Source organism: Rhagoletis pomonella, unplaced genomic scaffold, assembly GCF_013731165.1.
Source record: "Rhagoletis pomonella isolate Grant_MI unplaced genomic scaffold, Rhpom_1.0 Rhpom_scaffold_00007, whole genome shotgun sequence".
Taxonomy (NCBI): Eukaryota; Metazoa; Arthropoda; class Insecta; order Diptera; family Tephritidae; genus Rhagoletis; species Rhagoletis pomonella.
Window position 1 is genome coordinate 13,465,888 of NW_023458561.1, and position 19,877 is coordinate 13,485,764.

Here is a 19,877-nt window from a genome sequence, read left to right on the forward strand (position 1 = left end):
AAAAAAAATGGAAGTAAACAACGAAATATTTGAATATGTATAGATTTTAATCATTATTTAGTGATATTTCAGCCAAATCAGCGTTTTACCAATGACATGTAAACAAACCAAGTGACGTTTTTACAGGAAATAGTGCTTTTTGCGTTCCCGTGTACTTCTGCATCTGTTCTACTTTTACTCTCACTTGAGAGTAAAATTGTAGTTTGACAGTTCCACAGGTTTTAGTCCGAAGTTCAAAGGAACAGACTAATATATATAAGGACGAATCTCCCCAAATACACTGTTCCAAAATTCTCTTTTGAGCCTAAAAAGTTATACAAACCTTTCCCGAAATGCTGAAAGGGCCCGGAATCAAGGATTTGCACATTTGCGATAGCTGTGCCTTAATCTTCTTTGCGAATCGGCGCGAATGTCTTTGTAAACTACACATGTTAGGCATCAGGGCTTCATGAGAAAAATTATAATCCAAATCGATGCTTCTATTGTTTTTGATATTACTTACTTTTATTTCCATTATTTATGTTTATTCATTAAACTTCAAACTCATTTTGACAGCTGCCGTTATGAAAAAGAGCAAGTGAGAACTCAAACGTACTTCGTATGAATTAAACTTAATTTTTTTGCACTGGTCACAAAACTTTCGGGGGGAAATGTACGCTTCACCCCTTCATGGATCCGCCAATGTACATAATTATGTATGCATCCCTCTTCATGCCTAAAACTTTTTGAACAATAAATTGGACGTTCTTTTTATTTTTTATGAAGAAAAGAAATGTTTATTACTGATATTAAATACATTTAGCAACTCATGGCGATTTCTTAATTGCGCTACTTGTATCTCATTAGTTTAAATATATAACTAATAATCGCTATGTGTATAAAAATACACATGTACATATTTGTATTCAAGACAGACCGTGTGCGCGAATGAAAAGTCTCTGTCACGCCCACCACATCAGTGAAAGGGCCCCGTCGTTCTGCCTCCGAATCATATTTAGCATATACTGTGCATGTACACAGGCGAACACATCCAAACCCACTTTCACACTGACATAAGTTTCACACTCTTTCGACTTGCAGTGCATTTCAAAATTTGCCGTCCTGCTCTTGCACTCGTATGCAGTGATCATTTGTGTGAAGATCACTGGCGCTGCTTTCCTTTTAACAAGATTAGATGTGAAGCGTCGCTCCGTGAAGGATGTGCATTGCGGATTTCCGCTTTCTTACACTTGTGCGGATCGAAGTTTAATTTCTAACTTAAAATATTTCGACACAGAGCTTAAAATTTTTAATTCTGTTCAATATGGATACGCGGTCCGTAGTGCGTTGCTTTCAGAATAATTTCTCAATAGATAATATCTTATCAAAACCAAATAGCACCAAATGTGATGCTTACTTGGCGGTATTGAGTGATTCGCCTCATTTTTCTTCTAAAAACGTGAAACAATGTAAAGATGATGAAAATATTGGAAGTGAAAGTGACAATATTGAAGTGCAGTCAAATGTTGATCTATCAGCATCAAGTCCCGTGTCGAGCTATACAGGAGACGGTATTGAGGATACGAAAAGTGAAGCTACATCCGAAGACGGCAGTAGTAAGTAATAAAGGGGTTTTGAAAACATAACTCCTTCAACTGAAATTCGATATATAAAAAAAACATCCCAAAATTTTCATCTTTACACATTCATGTTTCTGGCATGTGGGGGACGATATGTACTTGCCAATTTGTTTTACAAAAATTATTTAAAAAGCAGACGTCTCGATTGCTGAGCAAACCGGTTAATCGTTTCTGCAATTATTTCACATTGATTCTCTAAAACAAACTTTTTATGTATTCTTAAAATGCATACACCTAAAGGTAAATTTGATAGTAAATTAAACTAACAATTTATTAAAACTAGTAGTAACCTCGAAATACGGGTGAGTACTTAGCTCAAATTTTATTTAAAGAACTTCGTGAAAGACAACAATTCATCTTGTATTGCTAGACACCTGATAACCCAGGATAATTTTTAAGTTCTTAAAAGACATTACTCTACTCTAAGCTTAGTGCAGTGGGCCATGAGAAAACCGTCATCTATAAGGTATAGTCCAACCTTTCACAATATCTTGTATTAGTCTTAATCTGTAACGCAATAATGTTGTACTGGGCTAAAAACAGTGTCACACGATTGGTACATTTGTACAGATTTGTACAATTTGGCAGTTACAGAGTAGTGTTGTTTGCAAATTCTTTTACTGAGCTGAACACAAATTTCTAAAGAACACCACTCTGCGACTGCCAAAATATGTACAAATGTACCAATCGTGTGACTCTGTTTTTAGCCCAGTACAACATCCGACAGCTTCAAAATCAAAAAGAAAAAGGAACGACAATATTAGCCTGTTCCCGAATTCCATGATTTAGTGAGAGATTGTTCGCAAAATATATGATAAACGTGTGAAAGGAAACGAATTCGGACTAAATCCTGGAGTACGGGAACAGGCTAGTTTTCTGTAGCTAACAGTGATACCATATGCAGATTAAAGGTGGTATGTTCAATAAAAGGAGACAAACTTAATGTGTGGCCACAAAATCATAAAAGTTTTAAGATGGGAAGAGTTACCCTTGACTTGTGAATTAAAATGTATCACAAAAGTATCTTTTTTTTTTAAATTCGATGAAATACGTATCATTTTGATCCATTTGGATCAAAACGGCAACACTGATGATATCCCAAAGTTAAAAAAAATAACTAAAACCGAGACTTCTCTGCTTTTCGCATCGAAAGAGTTAAAAAAAAGATAAGGCACTGAAAATGCAACATAAAGCTTTGCCATTACTTGAATTCCGGCAACAAGTACCATATTTAAAACATCCGCTGTTGAAAACAGCTGCGTGCCGTATATTTTCAATTTTTGGTACAACATATGTATAACTGTGAGTCTTTGTACTCTACAACGAAATTCGTAAAGTAAAAATACCGTTCACAATTAGTTGCTTTCGCGTACCTGTTAATTATTGAAAGTTATAAAAATTATCAGCTTTTTGTGTTCGCGTACGTAAAAAACTTGCACAGTGGGGAACTTGAGAGAGCAAAATGACATTTCATTTGAGAGAAATCTGCTAGTTTCTGCTGGAAAAATTTTTGCCAACAGCAATTTGCCAACAAGAAAACAGCAGATCAAAAACAGCCGGTTGGAATTTACGCAAATCTCAAAATTTAATTTGATGGTTTGGAAGTTAAAATAGTAAAATGCGACTAATTAAACTTGTAAGAAGTAAGTTTAGTTAGTGAACTGTGTCAGGATAAGACTTCGGAATTTGTTTTCTTACGTTTTCAATTTTATACTTTTGAATGTAAACAAAATTTCTATCAGCTGTTCGTCTAACTTGCAAGTTTCTGTAAGTTTTCTGTTCCCGAACTATTTTGGATATTTTGCCTTTGTGAGATAACAGATGACAAATATGCTGCAGAAACACAACAGCAAACAACAGCTGAGCTAAGAAGCAATGACATGCTATAACAGTATGTTTGAGATGGAATGACATGGCATAGCAATGCAAGAAATTTTTGAAAATGACATTTTAATAGATACGCTGGGAAGAAGCTAAGAAAATGTTTAAATTAATATTTTGTTACTTACTTCACCGTTCGAAATCTGAAAACTATACCTTTCATGAGCATGAAATGGTATTATAACTTTGGTCCGATATTTGTAAGTACAAGAATAAGAAGAGATAGACTCATGAAAATGTGTACTTATGTATGTGACCAGAACACCGAGCTGAGTCGACTTAGGCATATGGCAACCGAACTTCAGTTGGATGGCCACTGGCTGAAATGGTTTTACAGATGGCAACTGCAAGCTGGCAACTGAGTTGCTATATTGGCAACTGCATTTGTGTGGTCGCTGCGGTATTAATCGAAGATTGTATAAGGTAAACTTTACTGCCCCTAGGTAGCGACGCCCATGTTCACAAATATGCATATCGTCGTTTAAAGTACAAAACCACGTATCAACAAAATGCAAAACCGCGTATCAAGACAATGCAAAACCGCGTATCAAGACAATGCAAAACCGCGTATGTGAGGTTGCATAAATTATTGAGCCAAGAGCTTGTGTGAGGCTTTGTACATTAAACGACGATATGCATATGCCTTGGAATCTAAGATCAGAATAAATTAGCACGGTCATCGAAAAGCCATTGCGACAAAAAGTAGTAATCGTGATCCCATTTGCATGGGAATGGACTCAGGCAGGTTATGTAATTCACTTCCGTGTGAATTTCAACCCTATTCAATCTGAATTCAAAGTGACTTTGGGTGAAATTCACTCGGAAGTGAATTGCAGAACCTGTCTAACTATGAAAAATGGTTAGAATGGCAAACTGCTACGGCCGCTATACTAAAAAGTTTTAAAAATATGCAACAATTTTTTGGTAGTCCGGTAAAATTATACCCCTTTTTCAGGGGATAGAAGACAGCCCTATTCTGCATTTCGACTCGAATTGAAATTTTCTCCGTTTGGCAACTTTGGTATTCTGCGTTCTGTTTCCTTTCGATCGATCTTCGAAATTTGCGATTATACCTATTCTACATTTCAATCGTAGTTCCGCTTTTCTAAGTTGCAAATTTGTTGACGGAGAACGTTTCGATTGTTATTTTCGTGAGTTTTAATAATAAAATGTTATAAAAAAAAATAAGTAAAATATACTGTGCATGATTGTAAAAGTCATCATAAATGAATTTTCTCGATTTCTGTGTTTACGCGAGCGGTAATACGGGAAATACGAAAAATTGGCTCAAATAATGACAACCAAAAGGGATATTGCGCGAGGTTTTCAAAGAGGAAGTCCAGGCGTTCTTGTTTTCATTATCTATAAATAAGACTGTGAAATGCACTGAATACAATTTATCCTTTTTATATAAAATTAATAGATGTATGTATATACATACATACATACAGTATCGGTCATATCTATAGCACGCCATTTCAAAGTGAAATTGTTTGCCACTATTAATTATCTATTTGTTTTTAAGAATTTCCAATTGAAATATAGTTCTTTCTCTAACAAACCCCATATAAACCCAAGTTTAACAATTTGTAGAAAACTTCAAAAAAGTGCAACAAATTTTCCCCTAAGTTTCAAACTTTTTTCTCGGACACAGTTTTTTAGCCCCTTCAATTTTAGACTGATAATGTGCAAATTTCAAGTGGCTACGAATTACCGTTGATTTTTTAGAATTTTTTTTGCCGCATTGGCTTCCATATAATGAATAAATTCAATTTATTTGTATGTGGAAGAAATCCCCAACAGTTTTGGCGAAAAAAATTCTAAAAAATCAACGGTAACTTTTAGCCACTTGAAACTTGCACATTATCAGTAAAATTGATTGGGCTATAAAACTGTGTATTCAAATAAACAAAAAAATTTTGAAATTTGGGTGATAATTTGTTGCACTTTTTTGTAGTTTTCTACAAATTGTTAAACTTGGGTTTATATGGTACGGTTTTATTAGAGAAACATCTGTATTTTAATTGAAAATTCTTAAAAATAAATAAACATAAGTGGCACACAATATAACTTTGAAACGGCGTGCTATAGATATGACCGATACTGTACATAGAATGTGTGGTTACATAAAAAATTTGCTCTTATTATTGCACTCCTTTTTACTAACTTTGTAAAAAGATGTCTCGAATTCGATTTGCTATGGAAGGATAAGCTTTGTTCTTCCCCTTCTCCTGACGCCTTTTAAAATGGAATTCATTTGCGTTCAAATCTCCACTCTGTAGTAAATGCAAATGTTGTGGAGTGCTCAAACAACGTTTATAATTTCACTGGCTTTGAGCGATGAGTAATACAGTTCAAGATAATTTCTTATGACTCTTCACTCATCTGAAAGAGATCAAACATGTCCCTAAATCTCCGCTTTTCAACTTCCGCATCAGCAATCTGGGACTCGTTCTCCTCTTCTAGCAATAACGCCGCGGCTATGGATTTCATTCTTATAATTATGTTTCCACTTAAATTAAAAGCAAACGAAATTTTATTTTTAAATTAAAGTGATGCTAGATATATTTAGTTATTTTAAAATATTTACAAACTTTACCTTCATAAGCTGCTATAGTTTGGGGCAAATATTTCTTGGTTTTGTTTCGATTTTACACATTCCTACTGCTGATTTTGAAAGATGTTTTTTCTCTTTCTCTCCTTCTTCCGATTCGATCGTAACTCAGAATACCTAAGTTCGATTCTTGCGGAGTGGAATGCGCGAACGTAATCGAAATGCAGAATAGGGCTGAATATTCTAGCCAATGGCCGCTTGCTTCGCGGGGCCTGGTAAGAACATATACATTTGCGTTCGCCATTACAAATACAGCGTTGAAAAGCAAAAGATCTTAGTTTATATTGAATCGACTAAATAGCAGACCATCCTCAAATAGGCCTAGAATAGTAGCGCTGTGATACCATATGGAAAACTAATATCTTTGAGTATCATAAGCTTCACCGATAATCTTATTTCCACCTGGTAGATCTCTGCCAAGCATGCGTAATCGTCTTCTATGATCTTGCAACTATAACCTTGGTCCGTTGCGTCAACCTCCAGTCGTATGTCATGTAGGCCAACAAAAGCCCTTATAAAGAAACTGAATTGAAAAAATCTCTTCACAGAACGAAAAATTTTCTCGTACATTGGCGAAATGAGCCGTGATATCTCTTGAATATCCTTCAAATGAAGCCATTGATGTAGAGCTGCAAATATATCGATGCCAGTATCAATATATCGAGTAATTGGTCTTTTTTGCCAACACCGATATTTTTTTTTTGATATCGAGTATGGCATAGCCATTTTCTCATTACTTATTTTTGCGCCAAACAACATCAGTGACTGATTTAATAGACTAAAAATCTGCATACCAAATTTTTTTATAGAAATTCTTATTAAAAAGCTCGCAATTTTTAAGAAACTTTTTTGATTTTTTTCTAATTTTTGCAAAAATTTTACAACTTAGGTTTATATGGCTTTTGTTACAGATTGAGCTATACTTTTCTAAAAAAGTAATGAAAAACAAGTAAAAAAGTCTAAGTTCGGGCGGAGCCGAACATTAAATACCCGGCGCAAGTATTAAATATATGATTTTCACCTTTTCAAAAGCTACCGCGTCCATAAATTTCGAAATATTGAAATTTCAAGCATATCTGAAATTTACCATTATATGAAAAGCGGCCTCAATTTCAGTCCGATTTCAATAATTGTGAACGTTTTGCTTTTATGTGGTAAGCACAATAACCATACCGAGTTTGGTACAAATTGGTAGAACAGTTACCGAGATACATATATGTGACCATAAGTGGGCCACGCCCATTTTCCAAAACTTTATCATACACGTATTTCTTGGTAAAGAATTGTTGCAAGCATCAATTTTGAATAAATTAGCTTTAATATTTACTGATTTATCGAGGATTTCGTATTTTTCTAAATTACCGTTATATGGGATGTGGGCGTGGTTTTCGGCCATTTGGTATGTTGTAGCAGGACCAACAACTGTGCCAAGTTGGGAAGAAATTGGTGCAGCCGTTACCAAGATATACACATGTAACCATAAGTAGGCGTGGCTACGCCCATTTGCCAAAATTTTTTAATATTCTTATTTTTCGTCTAAAACTCATTGTAAATATCAATTTCGAGTGAATTATCTTCAGTAGTTACTAAAATATCGCACTTTTCGTATTTCTGAAAATTACCGTTATATGGGAGGTAGGCGTGGCTATTGTCCGATTTTGCCAATACCATCCGTCTTACGCCCGAAAGAAGTGCACGTACAAAGTTTTGTTAAGATATCTCAATTTTTAATCGAGTTATCGTGTGCACAGACGGACGGACGGACAGACAGTCACCGCTTAATCGATTTCTCTTTTCATTCTGATCATTTGTGTATACATTTGTCTATATCTATCTCGATTCGTTTTGCCTGTTACAAACAACCGTTATATGAAGAAAGTTATAATACCCTTGTGCACAAGTGCGCTGGGGTATAAAAATATAGAAGAAAAAACATTGCGAATACTGTAATAATGTCACTGTGTGATTTTGAGCGTGGGTCACTGTTCATACAGACATATGTACCTCATATATATGTATAATAAAATTTTCTGTTGGTAATTGATTCTATGCATTTTTTGAATGAGTAGATTTTTTTTAGTGTTTCATTGTAGAATTAAAAATTAACGATATATATCGATATATCGAGTTTTCGTCTCTTAAATATCAAAAATATCGAGTACGGCGAATATCGATACTTTTGCAGCTCTACATTGATGTACCTACAGTGTTCTTTCTGGAAGAATGTGCTCCAAAGAATATTTCATCATTTTCCATGGCTAGAAAAAAATATTGCACATAATTTAAAAGCAGATTTTGAAAAAAGGTTTGCCGATTTGAAATTATTGAAATGTGCGTTTATATACTTCACAAAACCTTTTTACTGTACCATAATAGAGGATGAATTTACAATATCCGAAATACTGCTTTTTGAGAAAAGCGAAGAATAGTTGGAGTTTTTGGAAATAAAAGAAGATAAGGCACTGAAAATGCAACATAAAACTTTGCCATTGCTTGAATTCCCCCTATACATTTTTTTTTTCTAAACCAATAATTATTACTAAAAAATTGTTATTATAGCTTAAAATTATTGTAACCAATAGAGGTATGTTGTATACAAACACATAAATGGATGTTCACAAAAGTTGATATAAAACTATTCGTCGATTTAAATAATTCACTTTTTGTTGCACATGGTTTTTTACGAAGAGGAAGCATCGAAAGCCTCGTCAGTGTGAGACTTTAACCCAAACTAAACCTCCTACCGTCATGTACCCTTCCCCACCGGGTACCACCGTCAAGGATTTCGTCGGGATAATAACACTATGTGACTGAAAAAGTAATAGATCTAATGATGCACAAAAAATATGCATATATAGAATTTTAAATACCCCCTCACAATCTGGACTTAAGTTATAAAAACTCGTTTTTCGTAGTTTGAGCCTTATAATTGTTCGTAACTTAATTTCTGTTTATCCGATGAAAAATATATACAGTGCGTACACGGTAACCGCAACTCCAACATTGTAACCTTTATAAGCGCAACTTCAAAACAATTTTACCTCAATACCCACAAACTTTCTTTGTTTATGCATGCCACGCATACAAAATTTGAACTTTTTGCATTTCTTTGATTAACCTACTGGTTAAAGTGGTGTTTCAGTTAAAGTGATGTGTGATGAGCAGGACCGAAGAAAATAAGCAGGAAAAAAGCAAATTTAAGCGCTTTGATAAACATTAAAACATTAGTAAATATGCTTCCAAATATGCTCGAAAAACAAACAAAAATCTAAATACAGTTTATTGTTTTGTTTTTTATTCAGTTTATTTCAAGGATTGAACGGAATTCGAAATTTTCATATTTCCAGTAGTGTTAACGCATCGATTTAGTTGTCACTTTTTTACTATTATTAAAAATAGTGCGGATTATATTACACTAAGATATGAATCCTTAATTTCTTTTCAAGGCTGAATTTAATTGTTTTCAAATATTTGTTATCCTCCATTTGAGTTAATTATTTTTAATCTCTTCAATAACACCAATGCTTTCCAATAGAGACAAGCCTTTGTTAAATTTTTTGTATCTAAGCAGAACTGGAATTGAAGTTACGAGTTAAAAAAAAAAAACCCAAATCGGGTTTTATGTTATTACCAGGGATGCCGTTTGGATCTAAATAGATCCAATTGGATACATTTTTAGACGGATTTTTGCAAAATACTTATTTTTCCGATCAGTATAAATGTGGATACTTTTTAAATAGGCCAAAATTGTATATTTTCCATAACGTTTTTTCCGTTCAAAAAACGATTTCCATTAAAGATGGTAGAAAACATTAGGTTTTCTAATTGTATTTAAAATCACTACTAAACCGTGAAATTAAAGCATTTTTTTGTGAACGAAGCAATGAACATATGAAGATATGTCACCAAAATAGGTATAAGCGCAATTGTTTTAATTAGCTAAAAAGGGGGCTTTAAGCAAGATCTGAATATATATATAAAGTAAATATATACTCTTTCTGTAGTGATCTCTTTCATATCACATATTTTCATTTCTTAATTTAACAAATATCTTTTAAGCAAAAAAAGGATCGACTTTAATTCTTATATAAAAATTTAAGATTATCGTTAATTTCTTCATGATACAATGATCGGATTTAAACCAAACTAGTATGGACCACCTATGAGGTAACACCTTTCCTTAAAAAAATTTCCGACGAATTGATAACTTCTCCTTTTTGTGAAGTCGGTTAAAAAGAAAAAAAAGATCTCAGAGTCGTTTAAAATACACTGTTTAAAAAACTAAATTTGATTTATTTAAGGAAATTTTTATGAATTTTACTGAAAAGACTTTAAATACACTCTAAAAAAATTTTGTGTTCAGATTTGCGTACATTAAGAGAGGTAACCTCTTTTAATTAGTGCAAAGTTTCCACCGTGTAAGAAAATTAAACACTGCCTGTTTACTTTTAAATACATGCCCCTTTTAGAGTGTACAAGTACAAATCTAACATATTAATTACTACTAGAGTGCCAGTTACTGTCGAAATTCGACAGTTTTTCTAGTTTTAGAAGCGTTGGAGAGGTTTTCTAACTTAACACGTAGCAAAACTTATACGGTACAAATTAACTAACCGGAAAATCTTCTGCTAAAACGTAACTAAATTTTTTTTATCAGAGAAGGTCTTTGGAGGACTTCGGCAGGACTTGGAATTGACCCGATACATTCAAGTTTATCGATAAATTTCAATGATTTGATACATTTCGATAGTTCGATGAATTTCAAGAACACTAAAATTCGATAACTCAACAAGATTCGTTAACTCGACCAATTTCGATAACTGTGAAATTCGACGGCTCGATAAATTTAGATAACTCATAAATGTAAAAACTTTGGATAACTTTATAAATTTTTACTTTTGACATCTCCACATTTTTCTAAAACTATCTAAACATCACTCTATTAAGACGATTAAATTCGATAAGCAGTGATAAATCGATAAGCTTATATAACCTTGAAATTTTGATAAATCGATATATTTTGAAAATTCCAAAAACTTCGCTTCGTTGAACCAACCAATTTCAGTCGATCAATAATTATAGATAATTCTGTAAGTTGAAAGAACTCCATGCATTACGACACCTCGATAAATTTCGTTAAGTCTATAAATAGTGATAATTCTATAAATATCGATAACTTGATACATTTCTTTAACTTGACAAATTTCATTAATCCCACACGTTTTTAAAGCTCGATAACTATCCATAAATTTGGACAACTAGTTGCTGTGTCTATAAATTTCGACAACTCAATAAACATTGATAAGTTTGAATAATTCGATACGTTGCGGTAACTTAATAAGCATGGATAAATTCTTCGATAAATACTTCGATGATTCGATAAATTTCAGTAACCTTTATGGCTGATTTTATTTCGATTCCTATCGGAAAATTTCAACTCTGTTAACCTAATTCTTATGTATTTCTCATTGTCTCCATTTTCGCCTTTATCTCCATTTTCGTCTTTATCTTCACTTTTGCCTTTTTTTGCCTTCATCGTTATCACTTGTTTCTTCATATTCATATTTATCTTTATTTCAAAGTTTAATTTCAAATACGAAGTAAAAAAAATGCGAAACAGCTGAAATTAGACAGGTTTGCAAACACAACCATACACAAATATGGAAAACATTTTTAAACGACGATTTTCAACCAATTTCGAGACTATAAAAACTCTCCTCATCTACAGAAAATTACCTTTCCAAAGGTGTTTTTTGGTTTTGAAATCGGTAACTTTACCTTGGTCTTCATCTTTGTTTTTATCTTTCACATCTTTGCTTATATCCTTTTCTTTTTCTATTCACGTAGATGAGATGAGGTGCGATGACGTGATAAGATGTGACGTGATTTTATGTGATGTGATAGGATGTCATGTCATGTGTTGTCATATCCTCTCATGTCATGTCATATGATGTCATACCATATGATGCCCTATCATGTGATGCCACGTCTTGTAATGCCATGTCATGTCATCCGATGTCATATCATGTAATGTCAAGTCATGTGATGTCATGCCATATAATGTGATGTCATATCATATAATGTCATGTCACGTGATATCGTGTGATGTGATATCATATTATGTGATGTAATATCATGTGATGTCTCTTCATATGTGATGTGATATCATATAATGTGATCACATTCCATGTTCCGATTAGTATATCGATAACCCTGTTGATAACTGTGTCGATAAAAATACCGATAACAATATCCATAAACATATAGAAAAATACAACGATTGTGAGATCGATTAAATTATCGATAAATATAACAATCATCAGTATCGATTATTGTACATATCGTTAACAATATAAATGACTAAATCGATAACAAAATCAATTATTTAATCGATTATTATACCGATAACAATATCCATTATTGTATCGATAACAATATCGATTATTTAATCAATAACAGTATCGATAACAATATCGATTATTTTATCGATAGCAATATCGATTATTATATCGATAAAAATATCGAGTTTTATATCGATAACAATATCGATCTTCATCCTCATCCTTTACTTCATATTTATCTTTATTTTTGCATATTCCTCTTCACCTTTACCTCAAAGTGTTTAAATTTACTTTGATCTTCGTTTTTGCCTGTCCCTTTAGGCACCTTTGTTTTTGTTTTTATTCTCAAGCCGCTAAACCGCTGAGAACCATTTCCATGTGCATTATTCCCCTTGAATTTGACAATTTACTCCCAACCAACCAACTGCCGCTAAAGAAGTTTCACTTCATAAATGCAGGAAATGTTCTTACCCTTTAAGTTACCCTAATTCTTATGTATCTGTCATTGTCTCCATTTTCGTCTTTATCTTCACTTTTTCCTTCTTTTTTTTACTTCATCGTTATCATTTATTTCTTCATCTTCATATTTATCTTTACTTCAAAGCTTAATTTCAAATGTGTAGTGAAACAACAGGCGAAACATGTCAAATTGAACATGTTGCAGCAACACAATTCGAAAATGTTTAAACGACGGTTTTGGCCGTAAACCAATTGTGAAACCATAAAAACTCTGCTCATCTGCGGAAAAATGCCTTTCCAACGGTGTTCATGGTTCTGAAATCGGTGCGGTAGAATCGCCAAACGAACGGAGACAAAATTTATGTTAGCGTATTAATATATAGATTTATTATACTCTGCAAAATACTTATGTATGCACAAAAAATTTAACTTACAAACTGAAATTATAAATGTTTGATTTTATGGAAAATAAAAATATATACATGTATCCCAAGTCCTTAAGATGGGTTAAATTATGTCTTTTTCTAGAAAATGTTTTGTTTGCTTACAAATTATGAGATGGGTACGTAAAAAACGAAAATTGGATAAATTTGGATACATTTTTTGTTTGGTCGGTGATACATTTTCTTGAGACGGCGCGGCAACACTGGTTATTACTAGCAGTCCTTGCGAATTTCGTCCCGTCCAAAATTAATTTTTTATTTAAAAATTTGGCCAACGTTTTTACCCACAATTACGTTCACTTTTGGTTTTGTGGTCGTGAGAAGGCAGGCATATCCTCCATTGCCGTCGTAAATAACCTAATGAAAGCGTTATGCCCGCGAAGAAGTTCTTATGGAAACAATTATCTGGTCCGATGGTAAATCGTCCTTGAATCTGTATAGTAAAATTTGTGGCAATTTCAAAATGGGGGAGTATCATTAGTCAATATACATAGACTTATTTAAGACGAAATACCTTGGCCGTGTTACAATTGTATTTGTAGGCATTTATCAAGAATTGTCTTTATTCTGTTTAGTCGCCGCACATAGGGGTATTCGACCGATTTAGGCGGCCAAAATTATTTTTATGAAAATTTTAACTCAAAACGCTTAGAAACGACGTATTACGATATTTTAACTGTAAATGTTAAAAATCAAGTAAATAGAGGGAGAGGATGTCCAAGTATTCCACCAAAAAAAAGGAAAAAAGTGCTTAAAGTTCGACATCGATAGACTCCATGTTATGTAAATTGAGACCTATGCGTTCGTATCGGCGAGGAGAAGCTTTATATCTAAGTTAGAACATTAAAAGGGTTGCCACCTGCTTAAAAATTAAATGCAATTAAGTTAAATGAATTACTACAATGTGGGCAACATTCGAAATGAGTTTGAAAAGGCTTTATTTCCAAGAAACGTGTGGGAGGGTTACCATCTGTTTAAAAATTAATTTATAAGGTTATAGCTTGAAACTATCTTAAACAGGGCTGCCACCTTTTAAATTTAAAATTAAATTCAATGTATATAATAGGTTAAGTTAATTATAACAATATGAACATCATATATAGGCAAATCTAAAAAACAGGTAAATTGTGTTATTTAGCTTTATTTTCACTGTTGTAAACTATATGAAGCTGGTTGCTTTTGGATATAATTCATTGACGTATACTTGAAGCCTCAAAAAAAATTTGGACCAATTTGCTGCATAACTTTTGAAATATAGGTGTTTAAATTAAAAAAATAATGAAAACAAGTGAATTTTGTATGTAATTTTTAAAAGGGGCACAATTAATTATGTCAAATTAGCTTCGATAAACATCGAAAGAGCTTTTAAGATTAATAACTGCTCGTTAGATTTCGAGTTTGATTGACTCTCTTGGTACGCGATTTAATATTTATGTGCCCGATTCGGTGATGAAGTAATTTGTTTAAGTACTTCAGATGCATCTTTCATTCCTGCTGACCGTAATTTTATTGTAGTAGCTAGAGTCAATTCTCCCGTATCACTACAGTTCCGTAAATTTTCGGTTTTACGTCTCTTCGTTCTATCGCTGGACTCAACCAAAGGTTTGGTAGGCCGTCCTGGAAGACTGATCGTTTTTGGTATAGAAAAGGATCCTTTAATCCATTCCTGATTATTTTTTATAAAAGTATCGGCTATTCTATGGGCTTCAGTCCACTTTTTTTTTTAATTGGCTTTTAAATTTCGCAAAACAATTTTTTACCACAGTTATTTAATTCTTGGAATAATTTTCGCGACTTCAATTCTTGTTTTTGGGCCGCATCTATCTTTGCATTCATTGAAGAAATATTGCAGCATTCGGAAACTCGTAAAATTTCTCCGCGAACTATGAACTTGACACACTGCGGATTTTTATTAAAGCTAGAATATCTTCGTGTTTTAAGCATTTTTAATTGCACACGCGGTAGCAAATAAATATCTGATATTTGATTGTTTAAGCCGTTTGTATTTTACATACTGAAAATAATGAATGTCAAAACTGTTTTATGCAATGCCTAATGTTTTTGATGTAATCAATTCGTGAATATTCGAGCCTACTCTGTATTTAAAAAGTTCTTAGGATCTTATTGCCTTAAAAACTGAGTAATCAAAAACTTCTTACGATTTTATTGGCTTAAAAACTTATTTGCATATTTTGCAGAAATTTTTTTTCTAAATGTACTGACAACGATGTATTTTCTCCTCTGTAACTCTCCAATCTTTTCAGTTCAACCCATCTTTACAAATACAAAATACAATTTTCCGTATACTACACTGATTCCTAGGAGTCCACGGGAGACTCGACAGGGGTCTACGTTGGCGTGAAAATATATGGTGGTCCACGAGTTGTAAGTGGGGGTCCACGAAAGTCCTTCTGGTCTCGATAGTAAAGAACCAAAATGGTTGCTTGATAACCTATTTATTTAACTTTGATGTACAGTGCTCTTAATGCACTGGTAAACTTACCGTCACTTTGTGTCATCATACGTGGGGAAGCCTTAAAGGCCACCTGAAGACTAAAACGAAGCGGATTTTGGTATAACACCGGGTGAGGCGATGCGGAAATTGCTGGCAGCAGATATTTGAGCACTTGTGTCTTTTCAATGCTATAGTACGCCACCATTACCTTTGTTGAAGAGATTCTACAGAGAGAGAATTCCCTGAGGGGAATTCTGGTTTAATTCCAGCACTGAGCCCGCACTCGCACATTGTCGAATCTCTACTGATGGCTCCAAAACTGACTCGGGGTCAGGAACTGGAGTATTTTTTCGAAGTTACTGGGGATAAGCTTCACTTTTTCTTTTGGGGAATATGCTTCGGTCTTCCAGGCTGAGATATTTGCAATCCCCAAAGCCATAGACTACGTGGTGGAAAATAGGTGGAGGGGAAGGAGTTTACGTGTCTACAGGTACAGCCAAGCTGCACTTAAGGCATTGGCCAGCCCTCTATATAAGTATTTCCAAACTAGTTCGCAAATGCAAGTCTCGTCTAAATTATGTTGGTAACCTCGGGAGTGCCTAGAAATGAGACATCTGACCCTTTGGCCACAGTTGGCTTAGACCAGATATTTCTCGATGCGCAACCAGTTATAGCACTCCTCACTTCGGCCATCGAAGCCACCATCAGAAACTGGGTGGACACTTCGCTCAGCAATGACTGGGAGCCATAGAGTGGATGCAGGTAGGCAAAACTCATGTTGCCTTCAATCTCAGAAGGGCTATCTAGTTTTTTTCTCTCACTAAGAAGACGGGGCTGCTGACTGGTCACTTCACGTGGCACAAACACCTGACTGTGATAGGCGTAAATGACAACTCCATTTTCCCATCTCTCTGTGGAGAGGATAAGACGCTGGAACACTTCTTGAGCTTCTTGCTTGCTTGTTTGTTTATAATCGATTTATCTAGATTCGATCTTTTATTTTTTGTCAGTTTCTGAATTTGAAGTTTGGCGTAAAAAGATTTGCAGTTTTGTTATTTCAAGTTTTGTGTTTTAAAAATGCGGGTGACGAATATTTTTCGCATCACTTAAAAACCCTGAAAGATAAAAATAACAAGTAATTTTTAGCAAAAAAAATCCGACTTCAATTCTCATATAAAATATATAAATATATATATATATATATATATGTATATCATGATCCAATGATCGGATCTAAACCGGATTAGTATCCACCACCTCTGAGACACCACTTTCCGATGCAAAAAGAATTATCGAAATCGGTGGACGTGGACATACATAAAAAAAAGAAAAAAAATATTCCGACGAACTGATAACCTCCTCCTTTTTTGGAAGTCGGTTAAAAATGATGCCATCAACACAATTAAACTATTTGACAAATATATCACATGCAAATTCACGAGTGAGCCGAACATTGCTCTTAAAAAATATAACTCCTCAAAGCGAGATAATTCTTTGATAGCTTTTCGAGCTCTGTTTTTAAAACCTGCAAGTATGTAATCACATTATTTTAATAAATAGAAGACAAGAAAATATAAATACCTGGCTACGCCCATAGCCTGAGAACAGGTTTCCAAAACAAAAAATAACATTGTTCCTTGAAACTTATTTATACGTCTCCGTTTACTGTCAGCAACAGCAATTTTTCGAAATTGTTGCCAGAAAGCGTTCCACGGCGTGGGGTATTCAGCAAACGATACAAGCCTTTATACTGCGAACGAAGATGGCAAGGGTACGGTTTTTTAATAATCCGGTACCGGTTAAGCCTAGCAATTTCTGTAGATTTGTGTACCATATACGACAAAAACTAAAAAAAAAGTTTCTCAGGGGTATTATATAAGAACAAAATCATATGGAACGTTCCCACAGAGAAATTTCAGGAACATTTCTAAGGGAAGAAAGTCCAAAAGTCTCTGAAAGAACGTTTTAGGAGCTGAAGTCCCACGAACTTTCTGGCAGAGAACAAATCCGGAACAAATTTTCTCTAAGCTCTTCACGAATAATGGAAGCGAGAACAAAGTTTTTTTTCATAGCGTACCATTAGCTTATAATGTTTGAATATTAAAATTAATCAAAAAAGAGCTGAAAGATAATTATTGATCTATTATTTTTATTGCCCAAATAATAGACATAAGAACGATTATAAGAAATGTAAACATAACACAACTGTCAAAGCTAAACTTCAAAATGGGGGGGATTGCCAGATGAATGTACGTAACCAATGTTATCCAAGACACGAACCATTATATCGGCATAGGCACGAATTGACAGTGACAATAGGGAAACGCCCACACTTACACACGATAAAAGAATCGGTGGTCACATACCACGAGGCTAGGGAAATATTCTTCCTTTCCCGAATTGGACACGGAGCGAACCACACGCATCAGCCCTCGCAAGAACGGAAGTAATCTTAACCAAATAATTAAACTGGGTTAAAAGCTGGCGACATTCAGTTAGTCGATATTCACCCATATCTAATAAAGGGAAATCGACTGAGCCCAAACATAAGGAAAAAGGCTATCAGTAAAAAGCCGTAAGTGTGTAAAGTGTTCGAGGCGGTAACAGAATTTAATCGTGCTATTCGTTTGCAGTTTTTTCTTTTTTTTTTATCTTGTATCTGGTTCAGTCAAAGGCAAAGGGTTCCGTCACATTTCTTCCGGCGAATCCCCAACCAAATTGTGCAGGGGAAAATAAAGAAGTTGTGAATGCAAAACCTGGTCTATTCATTTGACAGCAATTGGACCCCCATTCGCCGATTATCCCAAAATCATCAAAACGTAAGTCTGCCACTTTCTTGTCACCATCCCATTGGAAACGAGCTACCCAACAACAGTAAATCGAGATTCCTGTTTGGACCGACAAAATAAGGTCAAGCAAATCATTGGCGCCCAACTAAACGGGTGAAAAAGAATAAGTTCTTGTTGAACATAACCACACTTAAGCCCGGCATAAAAAAACCGCGTGCTCATCTGAGGGAAAATAGCAATTTCATCATCGAATCAATTTATACATCATAAAATTAGATTTAAAGAAAAATTAAAATATTTTAGTCGTTTTTCTCATTTTGTTGGTCACAAAATTGTACGTCGGTGAACCATACATATTCGAGTTTAATCGATTTTTGATAAATTTTTTCTTTTAGAAATTCTGCTATTATAAATCGTCATTGAGATTGAATCAAATAATTTTATTTGAATTCATAATCACTGTAAATCATTATCGTCCTCAGTCTTCACACGGCATGATTTAATTGATTTTTATTGGAGCTCGTTTTCAATCAAAATTTTTGTGTATATTTTGATTTTTTATTTCCGAGGGGGTGAATGGTGATCGATTTGCGATGCGAACACCATTGATCAGCAGTCATAACCATTCTCGTTCAGTTCAGTTCGCCAATTCTGAAAAGCAAGTTAATTGAATTTTTTTAATCAAGTAACACCACACATTGACGGTCAAGATTTTTGAACCGATAATTTTTTTCCTCTTTTCGTCTTTCGGTATGAGTTCCAGTAACGCAACCGATAACACGGTCAATACTAATTGAACCAAACTTTTCATTTTTCTTTATTTTTCGTGTATTCATTACCAATAAGATTTGAAATTCGTATCAAATTAATTTCGCTTAACATTCTCAAACTGGTTGAATATTCTCAGTCTGATTTGGTCTTCCGGTAAATTCGGGGGTGGATAGTCTTGATCTTTGTTGCGTACCTTGTTGGCGACAGAAGGGACCGAAGGAGATACAGGTAATACTCCTAAGTATTCAAGGCCTTCGCTGCATCCCGGGAGCAAACAACTTGGTCCATAAGAAGATTCGAGCTAGTGCGTTAAACGCCATTCTCAGCCCACGTTCGGTATAATATTATTAAATTACATTTTGGACCGAAAATCACATGAGACATACAACCAATTGAGCGTGAATTTTTTTTTGTTATACTAAGAGTAATATTAAAATAGATATTGATTTGTTCGGCATTATTTTATTTCGAAATTGCATGTTCAAAACGAACATTGATTTTTTTT

The 19,877-nt window shown here is 34.1% G+C and overlaps 1 protein-coding gene across 1 annotated transcript in view; it reads left to right on the plus strand.

Moving 5' to 3' along the window:
• Positions 1 to 1,212: 1,212 nt before the first annotated feature.
• The window catches only part of LOC118742347 (pituitary homeobox 2), an 85,409-nt gene continuing 66,744 nt past the window's right edge, over positions 1,213 to 19,877 (plus strand). Inside the window, exon 1 of the mRNA XM_036474346.1 lies at positions 1,213 to 1,595. Coding sequence (XP_036330239.1) covers positions 1,304 to 1,595 — 292 coding nt within the window. The 5' untranslated portion in view covers positions 1,213 to 1,303. The remainder of the gene's footprint in view (positions 1,596 to 19,877) is intronic.